Genomic DNA, 23,622 nt, shown 5'->3' with positions numbered 1-23,622 from the left:
GGACAGTATTACTCTAATTTATGACATTTAATTAGTCTCAGTTCTTGATTATGTCTAGTAATGAGGGTTTAGTAGTATGACATTTCAAAATATTGAAAATCCAGAAACTACGTTTTGATTTGAAATTAGTATCTTTTCTAATTTAAAGTTGGATATAGTTGATTAAGAGAAATCACAGTACTTTACAAAACCAATAACTGAAGCCATCCTGATTCAGGAAACTACAATAATCGTGTGGCTTCTTTTACCTTATATTATTTTGCTTATCTTGTTTCCTGTTCATGTTGGGAATATCATTCTCAGGTGAAAAAGTAATTATTCATTTTTTTCTAATATCTCGTTGAATGAAAGGAACCATAAAACTTTTCCTCTGGTTCTTTCTGGGCTGCAAATTACATTGATCATGGAATACTTAGAGGCAATAACATCATCAAATGGATTAGAAAGTAAAATTGTTAATGTATTTTTCAAATTGATAATTTTTCAGTGATAGAGTTGAGTTTCTTCTGGTTGTGTGCTTTGAACTTATGTTCTGAGAGACCCAAAATAGTAACAGTTCTTCACAAAGCTAGCCAAGAGTAAGACTTGAATTGAGATACGAATTGAGATACTAGCGTCACCAGATGTGCTGTTCTGCTGTCTTTAGATAATTGGTGGTGGTTAGCCTTCTCACGAATGCATAAACTAAAAAAGAGTAATATTTATTTTTAAACTTACTTTGCAGTATTTGTTTTGTGAATGGTAGTAGGAGTAATTAGCTTTATTTTTCTCCTTTTAAAAATTTGGCAGATGTTAATTTCAAAACTGGAGAAAAACAAAACAATGAAGTCTGAAGACAAAGCAGAAATAATGAAAACTTTAGAGGTTTTGACAAAAAATATTACCAAGTTAAAAGATGAGGTCAAAGCTGCTTCTCCTGGACGCTGTCTTCCAAAAAGCATAAAAACCAAGACTCAGGTATTTTAATTTGTATTGTTGTTCACATTATTACTTATTAAAAAGCATTAAACACTGCCTTTTTAAGATTGAGTTTTTCTTGTAGGTAATATCTTTTGTTCAAAGTCTGACCATTGTGTGTACCATTCTCACCCTGCCATATATAAAAAAATAAGTACAAACAAGGAAACTCTACTAGTAATCTTTTAAATTCTGTGAAGTTATAGTTGGAAAGTTAGTAATTAGAAAAATAGTCATGGGTAATCTTGAAAAGACATCTTGAAGACAAGGTGATATAGGCACTTGATTGCTTGACAAGGGTTTAAGTTTTATATTACATAATAGTTGTGGTGGTATAGAGGGTTAATAACAGAAAAGCATTACCACACTGTACAGAATGAATTGATTGAAAAGGGGAAAAATCAGATAGATCAACCTATTAGAAACAAATAAGTAAGCATGATAGTTTTAAATGGTAATAAGTGATTAAGAAAAAAACGGTGTTATACAATGTTCATACTTGGTGTGTCTGTATTTGTGTATATATGTATAAAGTCATGATGTTTTAAATTCAAATTCAACACCACATGATTCTTTTCTTAGTTTATATTTTATCTCTATTCCGATAATGGTAACTTGATCCCACTGATATTAATATATTATTTATTAACACAATACTATAATACATTCAAAATAGTTCCAAAATTGCTACAACAATGCCACTTACAACAACTAACTAAATATAAAATTCAAAATTTATTTACATTCTTTACAGCCTTGCTGTATTCCACTAAACGTGTAAAGTCAGAACTGTGGTCTAAAATTACTTTTTCCCCCATTTTGTGTAGTTGTTATTAGTTAGATAATATTGAGTCTATTTGCATTTGTATTCAGTTTCAATCCCCTCTCCCTGGCCCCAATTCTTGCTTATTGTATTTTATTTTTTGAAAAAGAAAAACAGTTCTTAGGGTTCAAAATCAAAACTATGTAAAAAGGAAAACATAAAAGATCCCTTACCCTTCGATTCCTGGCACTCTGTCCCCACCCATCCCTTGTAAGTCACTAGTATCATTAGTTCTGGTTTATCCTGTCTTTTCTTTTTATGGATATATGTATGTAGATAGGTATGTTTCCTGCACAGAAACATATTGTGTATTGCCCATTAGCACCTTGGTTGTTTAGGGCTTGCTTTTTGCTTTCCCTTTCAGTTATTTCCTTTAAATTACCTCATATCAATCTATATAAATCTCCTTCTGGCTGCTGTATGGAAAATGAATTACAGGAAAATCAGTGAAAGTAGCAACAAGTTAAGAAGCTATTGCAGTATTGTAGAGGTGTGGAGTATTTTGGCTTGGACTAAAGTGGTTGTACTGGAGATAGAAATATATAGGTTAAATGTGATGTGTAAAAGTTCCTTTAAAAAGTTTTATATCAATGCAGGATAATAATTACTGTCATCTAAAATATTAATCACTATTTTTTAGATGCAGAAGGAACTACTTGACACAGAACTGGATTTATATAAGAAGATGCAGGCTGGAGAAGAAGTCACTGAACTTAGGAGGAAGTATACAGAATTACAGCTGGAAGTATGTTTCATCACAACTACACAGTAGTCTTAAAGGAAGCAAATGTAGTTGTAGTGGTCAATTTAAAAATATATTCCCTTCCCTTCATTCTCATTAGAAATTGTTGGCAATCCCTGGCGTACATATTGGGATGTTAATATAGGAAAGAGGGAAGAGGATGACAAATTTTTCAGAGCTACTAGATAAAATCTTATTTGATGAGAAGTGGCAGTAATTCTACCTAATATCCCTGAGTTCTTCCATTTCTAAGGAATTTTATTTCTTTTCTATTTTTGGTCTGTCCTTCCTGGGATAGGAAACTTATAATAAAGGCTTTTCATGTATTCTTATGGAGATATTCTTTGCATATAAATTGAGTTGCTGTAAGTATGAGAGTTTTAGTTGGAGAACTATATTGAGAACTATTTTGAAGAATATGTTTACTTTTTTGCCTATAGATGGTGCTGTGGATGTTTAGAAGAGAGAAATAAACTGCTTTTTTGTAATTTAGTTAGTTGGTTATTTATATAAGAACCAATGGTGAAATTGATTCCTGTTATATGACATGAGAGAGAATTTTTGAATAGCAAAATGATGTTCAGAAATTGGAATTACATTTTGAAATAGACATTGATCATTAAAATAGTTGCCACATGTCTATATCATGGTTTGATACAGGAATTGAAGATTTTTATACTTTAGATTATTTTTCTTTATCTGAGATTCTTTTTTTCTGAATTTGCTGGCAAGCTGATCATTTTTTTTTGACACGATGGAAATCTATTTTAAATACTGTCATCCAGGTATTAAAGACTTAATATTTAGTAGCTACCAGACTTCCCTTAAAGCTCTGTCTTCTCTGAAAGTCATAAGAAGCCATAGGATGTTATCCTAAACGTGAATACTTTTGCATTCTCTAGAAACTTGATATGGTTGCATGTGTGCCCTGCCCAGTATTTTTTTTGGGGGAAAAACAGTTTGAAAAAGATATCTTTTATGTTAATAAGTTGTGTTTTTCCCATTGTAGTGATTTCATGCCAGTGTTGGTGGAATCTTCAAAACAAAATATCATTTAAAAAGTTCTGACACATGACTTAAATAAATAATAGCATTACCAAAATTCGTTTTTATTCTGTGTTTTGCTTTTTTATTATAACATAGCTAAACACTGAATGGCAATTTCTGTTTTTCCTTTATCACAACTTATGTTTAGTTTTCAGTGAGTATTAGTTTTATGGAGTAGTGTAATACTTCCCAGAGTGTGTTTATTCGCTACAGTAAATCATTAGGTGTTAATAGAAAACTGGTGAAAAAACGTTCTTAAGCTAAATAATACAACCTTTGAACAGGTTGTATTGGACATGCGTTTTTACCATGGGGTTTCTTAGAGGCTTTTAATTTTTTAATCTTTAAAAATATATATTAAGTTTTCAATGTTACTCAAACTTATTTGTCCATGGACCCCCCTTTTCAAGGAGCATTTTTGAGGCATTAATATGCCTCAGAACATACTTTTGTATATAATGTTCTATTACTAATATTAATCCTTGGCCTTTAAAATTTATTATGTATTGTTATATTGACAAATGGAAAATTATATATAATAATACAAAATGTTATGATATGTTTATGTTGAGAAGTAATTACATCAAGCTAACATATCCATCACCCCACATACTTGTGATTTATTTATTTATTTTTTTTATGAAAATTGAACATTTAAAATCTCTCTTGGCAGTTTTCAGGTATACAATAATTATTATTAATTGTATTCACCAACCAGTGCTGTTCAGTAGATCTCTAGAACTTACTCTTCCTATCTGACTGAAACATTGTACATTTTGACCAACATCTTTGATTCTTTATGCCTCCACAGCCCCTGGTAACCACTATTCTGCTCTCTGCTTATATAAATTTGATCCTTTTAGATTCCATGTAGTAAGTGTGATCATACAGTATTTGTCTTTCTTTGTCTGGCTTATTTCACTTAGCATTATTATTTGGATATTAGATGATTATTTTAGCTAATGTTAAGATTAACTGTCTTGAGATGAAGAAATTGAAATACCGACACTAGGAGAGATTTGGCAGTTGTGTCTGCTTGACACTTCCATTTGGATATCTCACATCTGAGACTTAACATCTTCAAAATTTTGCTTATCTTGCTTCTATACCACATCTATACAGTTACCCAAACCAGAAATTTGGCAGTCTTAATTGATTCCTCCCTTTCCTTTAGCATCTATATCTAATTAATTACCAAATTTTACATATGTTACTCCTAAATGTATCTTAAATGCGTTTACTTCTATCTCCATTGCCACCACTCTAGTTCGGACTTCCTTCTTCAGGTCTTCTGTAGGGGCATACTGAATGGTTTCCCAGCTTCTTTTCTTTCTTCTTCTCTGTTCTTAAAACTCTAGCCAGAATATCCTTTTCAACACTAATTTGGTTAATATCACTCTTTTAATGCTTAAAATCTTTTAATTGGTTTTCATGGCTCTTGGGATAAAACTCAAAATCCTTAACATGATCCTTAAAGTTATGCCTTTCCAGGTTTATCGCTCCATCCAGCTAGGCTGGATTGTATTCATTCTTTAGGAAATTACATTCCTTTCAGCCGTGGTGCCTTTTTTCATGCAGTAACCTCTACCTGATTCTTGCGTTTATCTTTGTTCCTTCTTTGATTCATTGAATAAATATTAAATACAATCCACCAGCTTCTGCTGGGGATAAAACAGAGAATAAAATGGAAACAAAAAATACCTTCAAGGAACATTTATTCTAGTGGGTTTTTCACTGCAAATCTTTAAAGTTCTTTTCAAATCTTAAAAACATTTATTCACATTTTGAGTCACTTCTCATTAATATAATTAAATAACTTTGTCGTCGTTGTTGTTGTTGTTATTGTTAATTGTGTTTTCTGAGATGGAGTCTTGCTCTGCCACCCATCCTGGAGTACAGTGGCATGATCTTGGCTCACTGCAACCCCCGCCTCTCAGGTTCAAGTGATTCTCCTGTCTCAGCCTCCCAAGTAGCTGGGACTACAGACATACGCCACCATGCCCAGATAATTTTTTGTGTTTTTAGTAGTGATGGGGTTTTGCCATGTTGGTGAGGCTGGTCTTGAACTCCTGGCTTCAGGTGATCTGCCCACCTCAGCCTCCTGAAGTGTTGGGCTTGCAGGCATGAGCCATCGCGCACAGCCATAACTTAGTTGTTTGATGCCTCTTTACTCTTAGGATTTAAGTTTCATGAGGGTAAAGACTTGCACACGAAACATGCCCATTAAGTATTTGTGGAATGAAGGAATGGTGTGCTATCATCATGCAGAATAATGTGGTAGAATATCCGTTGGTTCTATAATGATGTTCGTAATAAGTAATTAAAATGATTTAACTACATGTTAAGTCAACTGGCAAACAAATAGAAACATTATATTTGAAAACCATAACTGGAAAAATTATTTATTGTGAATGTAGATATTATTTATCTGTTTATTAGCCTGACTTCTGAAGTAACATTTAACACTGGAATATCAGGAGTTGGAAATATACTTGGAAATCAGGAGTTGCTGATCTTTTTGTGATATATCCTGATATCTTAGAGAGCAAGAACTTAGAAAAAGGCACATTTGGTAATTCCAGAACCTCAGTGTTATATTTTTGTTTCAATTTACTAGCCACCTAAATTTGCTTTCACCAAACTAAAATCCCAATTTAAATTATGTGATCCTTTTATAGGGCATTTGAATATATTGTCAAATTGCATTAAAGTCAAATTGCATTTATACATCTGCCAGAGTGTAGTACTTGGCTTGTGTTAGTAATTGCAGCACTGTTTAACCTGTGTGTCTGATCTCTTCTAGGCTGCCAAACGAGGGATTCTTTCATCTGGTCGGGGCAGAGGAATTCATTCAAGAGGTCGAGGTGCAGTTCATGGCCGAGGCAGGGGGCGAGGGCGAGGGCGAGGTGTACCTGGTCATGCTGTGGTGGATCACCGTCCCAGGGCATTGGAGATTTCTGCATTTACAGAGAGTGATAGAGAAGATCTTCTTCCTCATTTTGCGGTACTTTCTTACTGCTCAACAAAACAAATACTGATAATCATTGGGGATAGTAGACATAATTAAAGAGGAAATTATGAAAAGAATATGAGTAATTTCAACCTGTTAGTCTGAACAAAGGGTTTGACTAATCTTTAATTTTTTGTTAATTTGAAAACAGAAACTGTAGGATTTGTGTAATTATTTAGAAGAGGCATTACTTTTCTTATACCTAGTAGGCCATGAAACATTATGAGATGAACAGTATAAACTTTATTGTTTCAGAGAGGAAAGTCTTGTGGTTTAGTTTGATTTGATATTTACATTTAAAGAAAAAGTTAACATACTACATGGGCCATGCAGATTTTTAAATATTAGGGTTTGTGTTTGTTAAAAATGTATTCTTGATCTAGCTGACCCAGTATTGAAACAACATAAAATTTTGACCTGTGATCTTAAAGTTGCCTCAGTCATTGTCAGGGTATAATAAAAAAGAGCTTATCTAATGGTAGTAGATTGACCTAACTAGAAGGGACAATAGGATTGTAGTCTCTGTTAATCCATTATTTAACATGGACTGCCTGGGATTTATTAGGCTCATGTTCAAAATGGAGATTGTACCTGCTGAATGGCCCTTTCGTCTTAAATGCTGTGATTCTTAGTGGTATCACAAAGGTTGGTTACTAAACATCAGTTTTACCCTCAGCATTATATGTAATAGTGGTTGCTGTGGAGATATGAAGGAAATAATCAGTTCTTTATTCTCAAGGCTTTTAACATGTATCAGTTTAACACAAAGTAAAGTACAGACATTATTTATAATCAAATTACAATTTATTAAGCACTATAAATAATAACTTAGAGAAGTATCATGTGGGCATATGATATAAAAAAAAATAGAGGAAAGTTTCATGAAACAGTAAACTAGTTTAGATCTAAAAGAATAGGTAAACTAGTAGGTAGGTACATAAATGATTTAACCTTTTGAAAATTCAGACTTAGGTGTTTAAAAATCATATTGTAGGCTTGTAGCAGTTATGGATATTTTGTCAGGACATATGGAGATATTGACAGAAGTGATTTATGCTTAAGAAATAACTAAAATGGTTAGTATTTAAAAATGAGGAGTCTAAAGTCCTATTCTTGATGATTTAAAGGGATAAAGAAAGGAATTAGAGAACTAGAAAGGAGCTTGGAGATAATCTTGCCCAACTCTTCCCTGCTGTGTACCCTACTTCCACACCTTTCACAAGAGAAAGGAGATCCAGATAACTTGTATGTTGTGTATAGTTTTATAGCTAATCAAGAAATTAACAATGAATGTGCTAAAATAATCCAAACAGGCAAGGTGAGTTTGCTGTGATTATGTTTTGGTGAGACTAAGGTGCTTTTGGCTTGATAAATATTCAGAGCCTCTAAATGAAAATTCTGACATACATTTGGACATTCAAATTTCACTCCAAAGTTAACAGTGGTTATTCACATTTAAATTACTAGTCTTAAGTAAGAGCGCAGGTTTAATTGAAGTTTAGCTTCTCTCTCTCAACCTATAATTTGAACACATGATGGATGTCAAAAGAAAATATTTATATTATTTAATGTCTATAATATTGAGGGACCATTAACTATAACAAATTGTGATTAACAAAATGCTGTCTCTGTATCTTCAGTACCAGTAGTAATAGTAATAAAAATTATAGCTAAAAACCTATAGAGCACTTATTTTGTGGCAGGTATGCCTTCTGAGTGCCTTATAATAATTCATTATGAGTTATTTGGATAACCCTGTGAGGTAGGTACCTTTATTATGCACATTTTAGAGAGGAAGAAAATGATGCATGATGAGGTTAAGTAACTTTTTTACACAGCTAATAACTTGTAAAGCTAGAATCTTGGTGGCTCTAGGACATTCTCTTTACTGTGCTCTTCAGAACATTTCTGTGGTATGTGTGAATCTAATGAAATTACAGTTACATTTTTTGGTGGGTATAAGAGGGAAGGTATTGGTAATATATAAAGGACTAGAATTTTGTATGATAAAGGTTGCTGTTTGTAGAAAAATCCTTCCACACATGAGGGATAAAATTCAACAGACCAAAAACAGGAATAATATAATATGTTTAGCTTTTAACTGTTCTAAACAAGTATAAAGTATAGTGGAGTTATGTAGTAAGCAAAAGCATGGTCAGTTAGAATGTTAAACTTTTGAATCAACAGGCCTAGAATCTCATCCCAGTAAATAACAATTACTTTGGGGAAGTTACTTAAATTTTCTATTTCTTTCTTTCCCCATTTATTGGGAATGATACCAAAATTTTGAGGATTCAATATGTTGCTTAAGAAAGAGTTTATCTTGGGATTGGTTTAATAAGTATAAGAGGAAGGTTAGTTGGCAAGGAAGCTCAGGCTTTGACCATTATTTCCTTCATTTAAAGCAAAAATGGTTCAGTCGAGTATAAGTTTTTCTAATTCTTTGAAGTGTGAATTGTAAATAAGGTTGGAAGATAGGGCCACCTTCTATCTTACAATATCAAGTACTAAAATAAATTACTCACCATACTTTTCTGTTAACCATTATGAATTGTTATGTATTCTGGGTTATATTTATTAGTATTTTAATGTTTTTTAATACCATTAGGATTTTTGGATATTTCAAAATATTTATTTGGAGGAAATACTTTTTTTTTAATTTAAAGCAATATGGTGAAATTGAAGATTGTCAGATTGATGATTCTTCACTTCATGCAGTAATTACATTCAAGACAAGAGCAGAAGCTGAAGCAGTAAGTTTTAAAAATAATTTATGAATTGAGATTTAAATGATTTATAAGTATTACTTTTAAGTTTTAATACAAATTTTTTAACTTAATAATATACTTTGACAATAGGTAGAACACCTGAAGTGGAATTCATGCCCTCAAAGAACGTCCTAATGCCATTAGGCAATCCTGTGTATAACGTAATATAATTAAAATGCATAGTCACCAGGTGGAATGTCAAATTGTGTTGTCGTGAGATATCAGTGATTCTCTTTTTCTTTCTTTTAGGTAGTAGATAGGGCCACCCCACTACCCATTATTCTTTTTTTTTTTTTTTTCCACTGACCCAGAACAGGATCTGCTTTGTCAGAATGAGTGATGAGGGATAAGGTACAAGCAGTTCTGATGTCTGCCATCTTAATAATTCCTCATCTACTGCTTCTTGGTCTCATCAGGTTGAACTCTAAAAAAAGTGTCCCTAAGTTCAGCATATCCCCATCTAGACTTCTCTGACTTTTTGCCCAAGACATATATATACCTCTAGCTTTGAGGGTACTCTTAGTAAAGTTATCTGGACCCATCAATCTTGAATTGAATTGTCTTTCTAAGGATTGACTGGAATATATGAACCGTGTCTTTCATTTGGGTTTCAAAGATTAAAAAAAGGAAAATGGGAGTGAGGTATGGGGGATTCATAGGAGATCGGAGCCTCTTTTTTTGTTTGTTTTTTTGAGATGGAGTCTCGCCTTGTCACCCAGGCAGGAGTGCAGTGATGCTCTCTTGGCTCATGTCAGCCCCTGCCTCCCAGGTTCAAGCAATTCTCCTGCCTCAGCCTCCCAAGTAGCTGGGACTGCAGGTGTGTGCCATCACACCTGGCTAATTTTTGTAAAGATGGGGTTTCACCATGTTGGCCAGGATGGTCTCCATCTCTTATCCTCACTATCCACCTGCCTTAGCCTGCCAAAGTGCCAGGATTACAGGCATCGGCCACCACGCCTGGCCAGGAGCGTTTTTTGCCCTGTGTGTTCTCTCCTTAGGAATTACAGAGAAGACAATGTAACTGTTTTGTCCTTGCCATTGTTCTGAGGATGAAATAGTTTTCCAAATGAAAGCAACAAAAGAGTGAGATGCTTTTCAGTGATTGCAACTTAAATTTTGAAAAAAAACCTCTAAATTTATTTTTCCCCTTTGTAGTGAATATTCTCAGCCAGGACAGTGATACATTATTGCTTACCTGGTAGAAGTCGCCCTTGGGGCATTGTAACCAGTATAAGACTGTGGGTCCGATAAGTTATTCAACTGGACCCTTGAAATAATCTAGTTTGGGGGTTGGAGGTAGGAAGTAGCACATTATTTTATAAAATAGGAATTCTTGATATGGGATATTTTCTTTTTAAAGCTGGTTTTGAATAATAATTTCTTTAACAATCTTTTGTGAAAGTAAAAAGTAATTTAAAATTTATGAGATTTAAAAACTTTCTTATAAACTTGTATGTTCATATGTTATATTTAAAAGAGTAGATCTTTGATTAAATGTTCTTTCCAGGGTATTTTTAAGTGGAAGTTTAGAATAAGCTTCCTTTCAGTGGTGGCTTCAGTTGACAGTTTTTAGTCTATTGCTAGATAGGTAGTTTTATGTTCTATTTATTTTCTAGGAAATAGCGGTATTATAAAACAATGGTAGTTCTTACTATACAAATGGTTAAAATATTACCAAATTTATGGATTTAGTAAGAACTTTAAATATGTACTACTTCCCTTGCTTGTTTATATGGCTGAGAAAAAATTAAAACCTCTTGCTTTTTAAATCTTTGGAAATTTTGCACATGGAAAGACCTGTTGACACATAACCTTCTTTCTTTCGTCTTGCTTTTTGTACCTTAGATGATGCATTTTTTGGAATGAATAGCAATTAGAAATACCAGGCATTAATATGTAAGAAAGACTTTAACACTGAATTACGTGAAGGTTGAATAAGTGACAGAATAAGGTCAAGCTAGGTCTAATGAGAGCTACCTATTTAGGGTAAATACCTTTAGTTGGATTTACTTAATAGGCTAGAAAGAGTAACTACCACTGCTATGATAAGTATTTGGATTTTTAGTTATAAAAGTTGTTAAACCATAAACGTGTCCTTAAGCCAGAAAGTTTCTTAAAATTTTGTAAAGTTAAAAAGAACAAGACAATTAGTGGTCTTCAAACTTTTGAATTTCAGGGAATAGTAATGTTTAGGAATTTAAAAATTTGTGTGTTTGTCATAGAGCTATCAATTTTTTTATTTTGCCAGGAAAGAATACTTTAAAAATACAAAAAGATTGTCATATACTGTCAACCATTGTTACATAAAATAAAGGAAATTTTAACACTGAAAATGTAGGAGAACATACACTCACAATAAAGAATAGGCCTTCCCAAGAAAAGAAAATTGTCAGCCTTTGCCAATGTTTATTTTCAAATACTACATTGTTCTTATTCTCTGAACCATTGTCCTAGATGAGTGAATGAATTTATTTTCTATAATCAATAAATGCATAGTATTTCAAGGTGAAAGTATAGGAATAATGAGGTAATTGAGACATTCATATATAAGTGAAAAGTAAGAAGTTTTCCTCAGGAAAAATACTAAAGCATTTTAAAGAATGGAAATATAAGCAGAACACTTAGCTTTAGGTTAAGATGGTTTATGGTTTGACTTGTCTTGTTAGAAGATGGTTCCTGTTACTTTCTTTCTTTTTTTTTTTTTTTTTTTTTTTTCCCCGTCTGTCATCATGTTAAAGTCTAAAGTTGGGTAAGTACTCAGACAGGAGTAAAGAAGTAGTCTCTTCCCATGACTGATTAGAATATTATCTTTTCTACACTGAATTGTTATTGTACCTTTGGAGGAGTCCAAGATCCTGTTCAGAATAGGAATAATTAAGTTGCTGTTTGAACAATCAGACCAGAAAATGAAACCTACAGTCCCAAACTCAGGTACAATTTTTTATATCAAAAGGTAAGAGGGACCAGGCACAGTGGCTCATGCCTGTAATCCCACCCCTTTGGAAGACCAAGGCAGGTGGGAGTTCTAGACCAGCCTGGGCAACATGGAGAAACTCCCTCTCTACCAAAAAATTAGCCAGATGTGTTGATGAGCACATGCAGTCCCAGCTATTCGAGAGGCTGAGATGGGAGGATCACCTGAGCCCAGGAGGCAAAGGATGCAGTGAGCTGAGATCATGTTACTGTGTGTCTTAGAGAGCAAAGAAATAGAGGGAAAGAGAATCATGCTTTACTAAATGGATTCAATCAAATGAAGTCAAATTATGTGCATAGCATAGATTTTATGTGTGTTTTTACTGATACTTAATAGTTATTAAGTATTGCTATGTAATGGACACTGTGCTACCAGAATTAGTAGCTTGAGGTCTGAAGGTTGTGGGAAAGCGGCCGTGTACATTGAACTCAAGAGTTATAGAACTGGAAATCTTCCTTTGTAACTTCTAAAAATTAGATTTTGCATGCTTTTTAAAATTTGTGGTTATATATAATTATATATATTTGTGTTCATAACTCCTGCCTAAACATTCTGTAACATTACAAATATTAATAAACTTGCTTTTTTAGCCTTTTATATATTAGTTTTATTATTGCTACTAAAAATGTAAGGAACCATAGGATTGCAGCTTAAACTCTTTGGTAATTATCCATATCTCAAGTCAGTTTTCTCCATAGTGTTTGCAGAACACTCTTTCTGCAAGAGATCTCCTAACAAAGGATTCTCTTGTCAGATAAGTTTGTGAAAGACTGCATTTGTGTATTCCATTTAGAATTATAGTGTAAATGGACTAAGTCCGGAGGTAAACATACCAGCTTAATTTTGTTTCACCCAACATCTTTCCAAAATTAAATGTTTCCAGAACATCAGAACATTTTCCATGTAAGATGTGGAATTCACACTTTTCATAGTGTTTTCCTCCTTTGTTAGATCTTTAGCCTTTTTGCTTTCTGTTGTATATATGCCTGTTTTTCTTAATTTACTGTAAGCTTTGAATGAATATTTGTAAGAATAGATAGTCAAAGGACTAGAGGCAAGCCTCTGAGTAAAATATTTCAGCTTTAAAACTCAATTTTTATGTACATTTTATAGTACAGAAATTAGAATTGTAAAATGTATTCCCATATGCACATCATTGAGCTTCAGCAATTATCCACTTAGGGCCAATCTTATTTTGTCTATATTTCACTCACTACAACTCCCCCACTCCTTATTTTGAAGCTGTTCATAGTCGTTGTATCATCTCATCTGTAAACATTTTAGTATGTGTTACTCAATGATAGAGCCTTAAAAAAATACAATGCTATTATCACACCTAAAAATTATATTCCTAAATAACAAATATCCAGTTAGGGTTGACATTTGTCTAATTTCTTGTAAATTTACCTTTTAAAAATAAGGATCCAGATAAGGTTCATATTTTGATATGGCTTGATTGCTGTTATGCAGTCATAAAACTCATATATAAATATTCTGTGGGTACAAATCCATTCTTCTCAGTTTTTAATGTTGAAGTTGTTCCATCTTTGGCCAGGAGACTACAGGTTGGCTCCTAAGTGCTTTTGACAGGACCCTAGTGGTTTGTGATAGTTTTGTTGCTTCTGGTATGAGAAGGTGTTCTAGGTTAATCTTAAACACTGTCTCTTCTAGACCTGGAATTGACCATTTCTCTAAGGAACTCTGGTTTATTTACTACGCAGAGGTATTTAGACACTACAATCTGGGAACTAGAGGTACACATTACCGTTAAGTATGTTACTGTCACTAACCCTTTTCAGTCGTCAGAGCTGGGGGTTAAAAATTATATACACATATATAAAGGTAAAATGAATTTAGAGCTCATACTGATACTTTGCTTTTAATTTGGGGCTATAAAGCTTTTAATACATATACATTTATACACCCATATAGGTAGATAGGTAAAGATAAATTCAGATTTCATTCTGATACTTGTTCTAGACGATATGTTTTTTACTTAGTCTCATGCTTTTTTCCACCTTTCTCATTGATACCAGCATGCTGGGTCAAAGGATCTGTACAGTTAAATTTTTAATGAAAATTGCCCGCCATACAGGTTATACTTATCCAAAGATACATGAGAGTGCCTTTTTCCTACACTCTTGCCATAGTGCGTATGCTACATAGTGGTTTTACCGCTTTACTTGTAAAAAAAATTCATAGATATGTAATTTATCTTCATTTTTATCACAGTGAGGTATTGGAGTTTTATCCTCAGTTTTATCAAACTGAAATAGCGACTTATTTAGGTTTTAATTCACTTTTATGATTGTAGTTTTCACATGTTTAATTAAATGCTATTTGTTTTTATTTCTATCAACTGTTAATGCCATTTGCCGATTATTATTGTGCTGAATGGTCTATTTTATTTATTTATTTACTTAATGAATGCAGGAGCTCTTTGTGTATTTGGAAATTAGCTCATAGGCTATATTTTTATGAATTTTCATTTATGCTGTATTTTCCACAGTAATAGTTAATTGTCCAGTTAATCTCTCTTTGTAGTTTGAAAGGCTTTTACCAATCTGAGATGATAAACATTTTCCCTTGTTTTTTCTAGTAGTCTTATGGGCTTTTTTTTTCTTTTAAAACTTTACATTCACTTTTAAAAAATTTACACCGAACTTATTTGGTCTAAGGAGCGAAATAGGAAGCCTGTTGGTTTCATTAGTTAAATCTAGTTTTTCCAAGCTTATGTGAAATACATAAATTTCCCATATGTTTATTTGGGTATGTTCTGGAGTCTACCATTGATGAGTTTTCTCTTTTTGTGTCTGTTTTTCCCTGTTTTAGTTAAACTAGCTTTCTAGTATATCTTAATAGTTTGTCAGGGCAGTTGTTTGGATTCCCTTTCACACCCAATTATTGCTTATTTTCAGAATCTTGCTGGTATGTTTTATGTGTTTATTTTTTATATAAACTTTTGAATAAGCTTAGTTTCAAAAAGATAGACTAAATTATGGGAGAATGAACATAATACTAAATTTTTAATACTAAATTTTCCTCAAATACTAAATCTTCCTGTAAAACCTCATTTTCTTTCAAGTTCTTCAATACTTTTTATATTGTAAGAGCATTTAATTTTTTTCATATAGCCAGCGTATATTACTTACTAGTTTTAAGGTTTTTTTTAAAAATCAATTTAATTTTTAGATTCAGGGAGTACATGTGCACATTTGTTAATGAGTATATTACATACTGGTAGGGATTGGGGTTCTAGTGTATCCATTACCCAAACAGAGAACATGAAAAATTACCCATTAGGTAATTTTTCATCTCTCTCCCACCTTCCCTGCTTATGGTTTCTTTATATGGACAACATATATTGCTTATAAATTTCCCCATAATAATTCACTTTTTATTGCTATTTTAAATGGGGTGTTTGTTCCGTAATATATTCTACTGGTTCTTCACATGTAGGAAGACTATTCATCTTTCTTTATTAAATATGTAACTGCTATCTTACCAAACTATTATTTGATGGCTTTAATTTTGCTCTCTTGGGTTTTTCGGGTATTCATTTAATTTATCTTTAGTTAAAAATGATAGTTTTACCTCTCTCACATTTCTACACTTACTACTTTCTGTTAATTGTTTACCTTTGGAAAAATATTAAAAACATCAGTAATAATAGTGACTTTTTGCGGAATGAAGATGCTTCTAGTATTTTTAGTATTATGTGTGATGCTGGTGTTTTGTCTTAAGGTAGATTACAAATGACTCTGCTTTATTAAGAGCTTTTTTTTTTTTGAGACAGGTTCTCACTCTGTCACCTCAACTAGAGTGCAGTGGTATGATCACAGCTCACTGCAGTCTTGACATCCTGAGCTCAGGTGATCCTTCCACCTCAGCCTCCCGAGTAGCTGGAATTGTAAGCACACGCCTCCACAGTTGACTAATTTTTGTGTTTTTTTGGTAGAAATGGGGTCTCACCATGTTGCCCAGGGTGGTCCTGAACTCCAAAGCTCAACCAGTCAATCTACCTGTCTCAGCCTCACAAAGTGCTTAGAATTACAGGTTTCTGCCACTGTACCCAGCTCAGAAATGGATTTTTATAATGCATTTTGATATTTTTATAATGATTTTTTTTCTTTTTCATCTTATTTCATTGTACTGCTTCCAACCATTCTCTCCTGGTTTAAATCCCGTATTATTGGTTTTTGTTTGTTTGTTTTTGAGATGGAGTCTCACTCTGTTGCCAGGCTAGAGTGCAGTGGCATGATCTTGCCTCACTGCAACCTCCGCCTCCCAGGTTCAGGTGATTCTCCTGCCTCAGCCTCCTGAGGAGCTGGGACTACAGGTGCGTGCCACCACTGCCAGATAATTTTTGTATTTTTAGTAGACTGGGTTTTACCATGTTGGCCAGAATGGTCTCGATCTCTTGGCCTCATGATCCACTCACCTCAGTCTCTCAAAGTGCTGAGATTATTGTATTTTTATTATTATTATTTTTTTGAGACAGAGTCTTGCCCTGCCACCCATGCTGGAGTGCAGTGGTGCAATTACCACTCATGTTGGCCAGGCTGATCTTGAACTCCTGACCTCGTGATCCACTCACCTCAGCCTTCCAAAGTGCTGGGATTACAGATGTGAGCCACCATACCCAGCCTGGGATTATTTTATTTTTTTAAAACCACTAAAATCTCTTTTTTCTTTCTATTTCCCTTTTTACTTTTTAAAATGATTTTCAAAATTAAGATTAGTTTGTAAATTTTGGGAGGGATATTTTTGTCAGGTATTTCTCTACATTTGCATTGGGAAGCAAATTTTATCTTCATCTGAGACTGTTTTCCCCCCCTTTCATATTTTGTGGTTTACATTTAGCTCTACTTTCACCCTTTTGACCACTACCTCCTTGCCCAAGTAGGCATCCTGTAAAGCACATTTAAACTTGGTGTTCTTTAACATTTTATAAATGGTTATACAGTTCATTGTTTAAGAATTTTTTAATGAAATTTTGAAGTACATACATAACCCTTGCAGCACTGCCATAGTACACTTTAAAAAATTATTTATATTAATTGTATTATTTGTACTGTTAAAAGGCAGTACAAAGCAGATAATATGGTATAGTTCAGAAATAGACCTGAGTTTATACAGACATGTGCCACTTAAGAGGGTTATGAAAAATGTGTCGTTCAGACAAATTCATTGTTGTGCACACATCACAGAGTATATTTACACAAACAAATGGAATAACCTACTACACAACTATACTGTATGGTATAGCCTGTTGGTCTTAGGCTACAAAACTGTGACATTGTGTTAACTATACTGACAACTGAGGCAGTTGTAACACAATGGTAAGTATTTGTGTAAGTAAACATATCTAAGCATAGAAGCGGTACAGTAAAAATAGAGTATAAAAGATAAAACATGGTATACATGTATGGGGTACTTGCCATGAATGGTGTTTGCAGAACTGGAAATTGCCCTGGGTGAGTTAGTGAGTGAATGTAAAGGCCTAGGACATTACTATACTATTTTATAAACTTGTACTTTAGACTTTAAAAACACTTAGGCTATGCCAAGCTTATAAAAACATTTTACCTTTCTTTAATAATAAATTAACCTTAGTTTGTTAAAACTTTTACTTGTAAACCTTACAATTTTTAAAAACATTTTGACTCTTGTAACATCACTTAGCACGCTGCACAGGTGTACAAAATATTTTCTTTCTTTATATCCTTATTCAGTAAGCTTTTTTCTATTTTTAACATTTTTTATGTTTTCCTTTTTAAACTTTTTAATTAAAAACTAAGAACAAACACATAAATTAGCATGTGCCTAAACAGGGTCAGAATCATCAGTATCACTGTTTTCTACCTTTACATTTGTCCCACTGGAAAGTCTTGAGGGGCAATAGCACATACACAGCTATCATTGCCTATGATAACAATTCCTTCTTCTGAAATACCTCCTGTGGAACCTGCCTGAGGCTGTTTTATAATTAACTTTTTTTAAAAAAGTAAGTACAAGTATACTCTAAAATAATGATAAAATGTATAGTATAATAAATACGTAAACTAGTAACAGTCGTTTGCCACCATTTTCAAGGATTATGCTATACATAATTGTATGTGCTATACTTTTATATGACTGGACTGGCAGCACAGTGGGTTTATTTACACCAATATCACCATGTGAGTAATTTGTTATGATAGTTACAAGGTCACTAAGCAATAGGAATTTTTCAGGTTTATCAAAATCTTAGGAGACCACTGTTGTATATACAGTCATTGTTGATCAAAACATTGTTCTACGGTGCATGACTTCATGAGGATTTTAATGGACCACAAAGGCAATGTTTTAAATCAAGGCATAAAACAAATTATTCATTAAATGATATTGGGAAAATCGACTAGCTATTTGGAAAAGACAGCATTATGTCTTTTTTTAATGTCCAAATTAAGTTGGGTGAATTTTTTTTCTTTTTTTAATACATGAAACATTTAATACATGCTATAAATTTTTTTTTTTAATAGTAAAACCCTAGGGATTTTTTTGAAAATAATCTTAATATCAAGAGGGCTTTTTAAGGTATGGCACAATATTCATAAAGGAAAACATTGATAAATTCCATTACGTGAAGAATTTAAAACTTGTTCATGACAGAAATGAACAACAGCAGCCCCCTTCTGTCCAATAAAAGATGCATCATAAACAAAATCAAAATCCAGTTGGGGAAAATATTTTGTCCAAAATATCATCAAACTTCATTCACTTAGAAAAATACTAGCAGCACAGATTGTGAAAAACATCAAGAAACATTTCACTTTTACTAATAGAAAGTCACACAAGATGTACAAATATACAAGGTTCATATCTGTAGAAATTGGTTTAATGATGCTAGCTATATAATATATATGACTATACAAGGGAAGTGACAAATTTGTTGGTGAGGACATTGAGAGATATTTATGAAGAGAATTGGGTTAATAATTTAATTATGAAGTCATAAACCAGTAAAGTATATTTCCATATATGTACCATACATATTTGTATACAGAAATTCTTTTAGTATGTGTATAGAAAAACATATGAAGGATATAACTGAATTCCTCACAGAATAGTGGTTATCTCTTAGGGATAATCATGGGCTGTGCTTTTTACATTATGTGGTCTGAAATTTTGAATCTTTATAAAAAGTAAAATGGGTGAATTGCAGAAGGAATTGTTTAAACTTTAAAGATTTTATGTTGCAGTTACCTGAAATACTGGTTTCTTGAACTTTTCTAATTAATATAAATAGTTTTATGAGAATGGAGGAAATTATGGAATATGTTTCTTCTAACATCTAAGTTCTTAGTTTTCCTGAATACACATCTTCAAAAAGCAAAAACTCAAGTAGTTCAAAAATTTACAGAGCCTAATTCTCAAGTTTGTAATGGAGCAATGTTAATAAACAGTCTGAAAATCACCTTGTAAATAATCTTAAAGTTGAAACTCTAGTAAGTTGTAGGCTCATCTTACAAATTTGAGGAAGTGTGTGCTGAATATAGAGCTGTGTAAAGTTAGATCATCAGAAATTAGTGTCAGTAACTTATTTTTGAAAATGTCAGTATTATTTTTTGCTTTTTAGATGAATTAGCTGAATGTAAGGAAGAGTTTTATGAGTAGACATTTTGCATTAAACAGGTGGAATTTCTTATAGTACTATGATTCATTTTTACTTAATGATAGCGTCAAAAAATTGCAGGTTGTTCCGGAACTAAAATATATATAAGTACTTTTTAAAAAAAATTCTAGTTGTATGACATTGTGACTCCTGAGCAGCATTTTAATAGGCATGAAATCTTTTAAATTTATCATAAATTTGTATGTGCAGATTTAAAATTTATGCCTGGGGATTTTAATACCACACAACTTATGTCAGATATCATTGAATATATAATTGTTTCTACATTTCACATTACAGTGTACTTTGAGATTGTATTATAAATCTTGTGTGGGTATAAGTTATTGCAGTATGTTGCTAACATTGATTTACCTTAGTTCATGTTACTCTAATATGAATACAGTGTTTCCAAACCAGCCACCTAAGTAGCAAGTGCTTAGACATGACTGTTTTGTAAGTGCACGTTTTATATTCAGTTATAAAAGCTTTGTAGGAAAAACTGTTTTTCAATAGAAAATTTCAGTGGGTTTTTTTTCCTTTTGTTGACATACTTATATTTTTTATTAGTTTTACATTAAACATTTTATAGTAGTTGATTATTTGATGTAATTTGAAAATAGCATCATACTTTACACATGCAAAATTTTTCTTATTAAAGATTAATAGTTATTATATATGTCCCTTTTGTAAATGAACAGTTGAAATAAAACATATTTAGCATATTGATCCTAATTTAGACATTGATTCAGAAGCTAAAACCAGGATCTTGAAATGTCTTGGGATTGTCATCTTAAATAGCAATTGTCATTGTATTGTAAACAAGTAGACATATTTCTTTTAATCAAATATTGGCCATTAGTGAAATAGCTCTATTTTATTATGAGAAATTATTCTTATTTTCTTTTTAAAGGAATTTCCAATTACTGGTCTGATTGTAGAAGTAAAAAACGATCAAAAGTAAATTGTAAATTATAATAACAAATAGTAAATTGAGAATTAACCAAAAACCAAATGGATAGCTGTCTTCAGTTGTGTTTAACTATTTTGACTTTAATGTTAGGCACTATGAAATTTAATTTTTTCTTTAGAAATGCTTAATGTCTTATATTCCAATATTTTTAATCATTTTAGGCTGCAGTTCATGGAGCTCGTTTCAAAGGGCAAGATCTAAAACTGGCATGGAATAAACCAGTAACTAATATTTCAGCTGTTGAAACAGAAGAAGTTGAGCCTGATGAAGAAGAAGTATGTTATATTTTTTCCCACTTATTTTTACCCTTAATCGTTCATAGTTTTATATAAAATGTGATTTTTTTATGGCTGTGATTTTAACATAAAACTTTTATTCCTGACCCATAGTCCAGGCAAGGGATATCAGATAAATGCAAACAACTTTAAATTTTAACTGGATAATGAGGAAAAACTGTGGATTGCTAATTCAAAAAGAATATATGAAAATTATGTATATACTCTATTTACCCTTAGAAATGATAATTACTCATTAGATTTTTATCCACAGGAAATCTTGTAATATTTTAAGTTTTAGGGTAATCTCTTCTCAGTTGCTTTATTAACATTTCAGCTTTCCTTCATTTTAATTCATATATCATTTTAGTCATTAGAATGAATGCCTGTTATATGGTAGATAATGTCTTAGGCACAAAAATGAATAAGACACGGTCCCGATCATCAAGGAGCTTATAATCTGAAAAGGGGGGTGGTGACAGACACATAAGAAACTAGTTACAATAAAAGGCAGACTGATATAACACTGAATGAAGATTTGAACAACATGCTCTGGAAACTCAGAGGAAGGAGTGATTGTTTCCATCCCAGAAAATTTTAAAGGAGGTATTGACAGTGGAACTGGGCCCTAAGTGATAAAATAGCTTTCATAATTTAGAACTGGAGCTGGGATTATAGTTGAGAGGTATTTTAGAGGGATAAGCGTCAGGAAAAGTGGAAGTACATTTTTCTTTGACTAACACCAGTTAGTCTGATGGCTAAGAGGTGTGAACCAGTGAAGTGGTAGAGAGCCCTTTGAAACCAAAAACTTAAAAGTAAGCAACTCTTACTTAATCACAAAATAAGCGTTAGGAGAAAGTGTAAGTTAAGAAATAAAGGTAAGGTGGGAAAACTAAATGATTCCATGTTTTACCTTCATAATGGCACACTTCATTTTGTTTGAAGAGCATTTCAAGGCTGTTATACATATCCATAGTCAAATGCAAGAATAAAAATGTATATTTTGAAACTCATACACATGATTTGTCATTTTATATTTTAGATTATACCTTTGTCCTTCCATGAGTTTGAATTGAATGGGGAGAAAAGCAGGAGAGCTCCTGGTATTAGGTATTTTGAAAAGTTTGAAATAGCAGTCTGAGAAGTGTTTATGAAGGGAATGGGGAAAAGAAAGGAATGCAATAATAGAAAATGTTTGTTGCATACAGCAGAAAATAAATACAAATATAAATCTTGGTAGAGTTTTATACAAGTTATTGGTTGATTTCAGTATTCAAGATTAGGAGCGTAAATTAGAGAAAACTTGTTTTCTTTTTTTAAAAGTTTGACCAATATTTTAAAGGTACAGAAGATGGTGTAATTTGCCAAAGAGAGGCAGGAAAATATGGCATGTACAAAGGCTTAATTCGATATTTGTTTAGTGCCTGTTTCATGCAAGCAAATAGAATAGGTCGTAGAGAGAAACCATTGAGTGGTTAAATGTTGCTTTTCTTTGTTTTGTGAATGTTCTAGCTATAAAAATACCTTTTGTATTCAACTCTGTTGAGAGAGATCAGTATTTAAAAGTGTCACCTTTTTTTTCTTTTCTTTTCTTTTTTCTTTTTTTTTTTTTTTTTTTTTTTTTTTTTTTTTTTTTTTTTTTTTTTTTTTTTTTTTTTTTTGGGTAAATTCCTAAATACATTTTAACCTAAAGTTTCAGGAAGAGTCTTTGGTGGATGACTCATTACTTCAAGATGATGATGAAGAAGAAGAGGACAATGAATCTCGTTCTTGGAGAAGATGATTTGACTGATCATTGATCTGCATATGCTAGAACTCTACCTGTGTTTCATTAGTATTATCTAATGTACTTTTACATATTTGTAAAAACAATTTTTGGTAAAATGTGATGAAGATGGATTTCACAATTAGACAAAAAAGAAGAAAACTACCTTCTGATCTTGTATTTTGAAAGATTGATGTTTGCATTTTATTTCAGTAAACAGTTGCTAAAGACATCACACTAGAAATATATGCAATGTTTTTATTACATACTTATACTGGACATTTCAGAATTCTTTGGGTTCTTTGTAATTTAATGAATAGGTCTGAAAACTTATGACCAATACTTGTTATAACTTAGAGGATTTTGTTTTATTCCAAATAAGGAATGAATTTGCATTTAAAATCTTAATGAATGTTTTCAAAAATGAATAGATAACATAGTACTCTAACTGAAGTCTCCAAGTTATGTATTATAATATTACATAGTAGTATGCTTAGGCTTTACTATGTATTAGCCTTTTGTTGGACTGTGTATGTATTTTACCATATGGGTTTTAATGATAATGGTGTATGACTGCTTTACATGAGTCCTTATGCATCCGGATGTTATAATAAAGTGGAATGGTCTCTTAAAA

General features: G+C 32.3%; 1 protein-coding gene across 15 annotated transcripts in view; it reads left to right on the top strand.

Moving 5' to 3' along the window:
- Positions 1-23,622, top strand: part of RBM26 (RNA binding motif protein 26) — a 94,701-nt gene that overhangs the window by 62,947 nt on the left and 8,132 nt on the right. For 12 of the 15 annotated variants that reach the window (XM_017518257.2, XM_017518256.2, XM_017518249.2 and 9 more), the window contains 6 exons: positions 790-957; positions 2,421-2,525; positions 6,373-6,573; positions 9,246-9,332; positions 21,110-21,223; positions 22,917-23,622. The exon at positions 22,917-23,622 is cut by the window's right edge and continues 412 nt beyond it. In XM_017518257.2, coding sequence (XP_017373746.1) covers positions 790-957; positions 2,421-2,525; positions 6,373-6,573; positions 9,246-9,332; positions 21,110-21,223; positions 22,917-23,006 — 765 coding nt within the window. In that variant the 3' untranslated portion in view covers positions 23,007-23,622. The remainder of the gene's footprint in view (positions 1-789; positions 958-2,420; positions 2,526-6,372; positions 6,574-9,245; positions 9,333-21,109; positions 21,224-22,916) is intronic. The other 3 variants (XM_017518252.2, XM_017518251.2, XM_017518255.2) reach the window with 2 other exon arrangements.

Source organism: Cebus imitator, unplaced genomic scaffold (genome assembly GCF_001604975.1).
Source record: "Cebus imitator isolate Cc_AM_T3 unplaced genomic scaffold, Cebus_imitator-1.0 Scaffold665, whole genome shotgun sequence".
NCBI classification, from domain to species: Eukaryota; Metazoa; Chordata; class Mammalia; order Primates; family Cebidae; genus Cebus; species Cebus imitator.
This window is presented reverse-complemented; position numbering and strand designations above follow the sequence as displayed.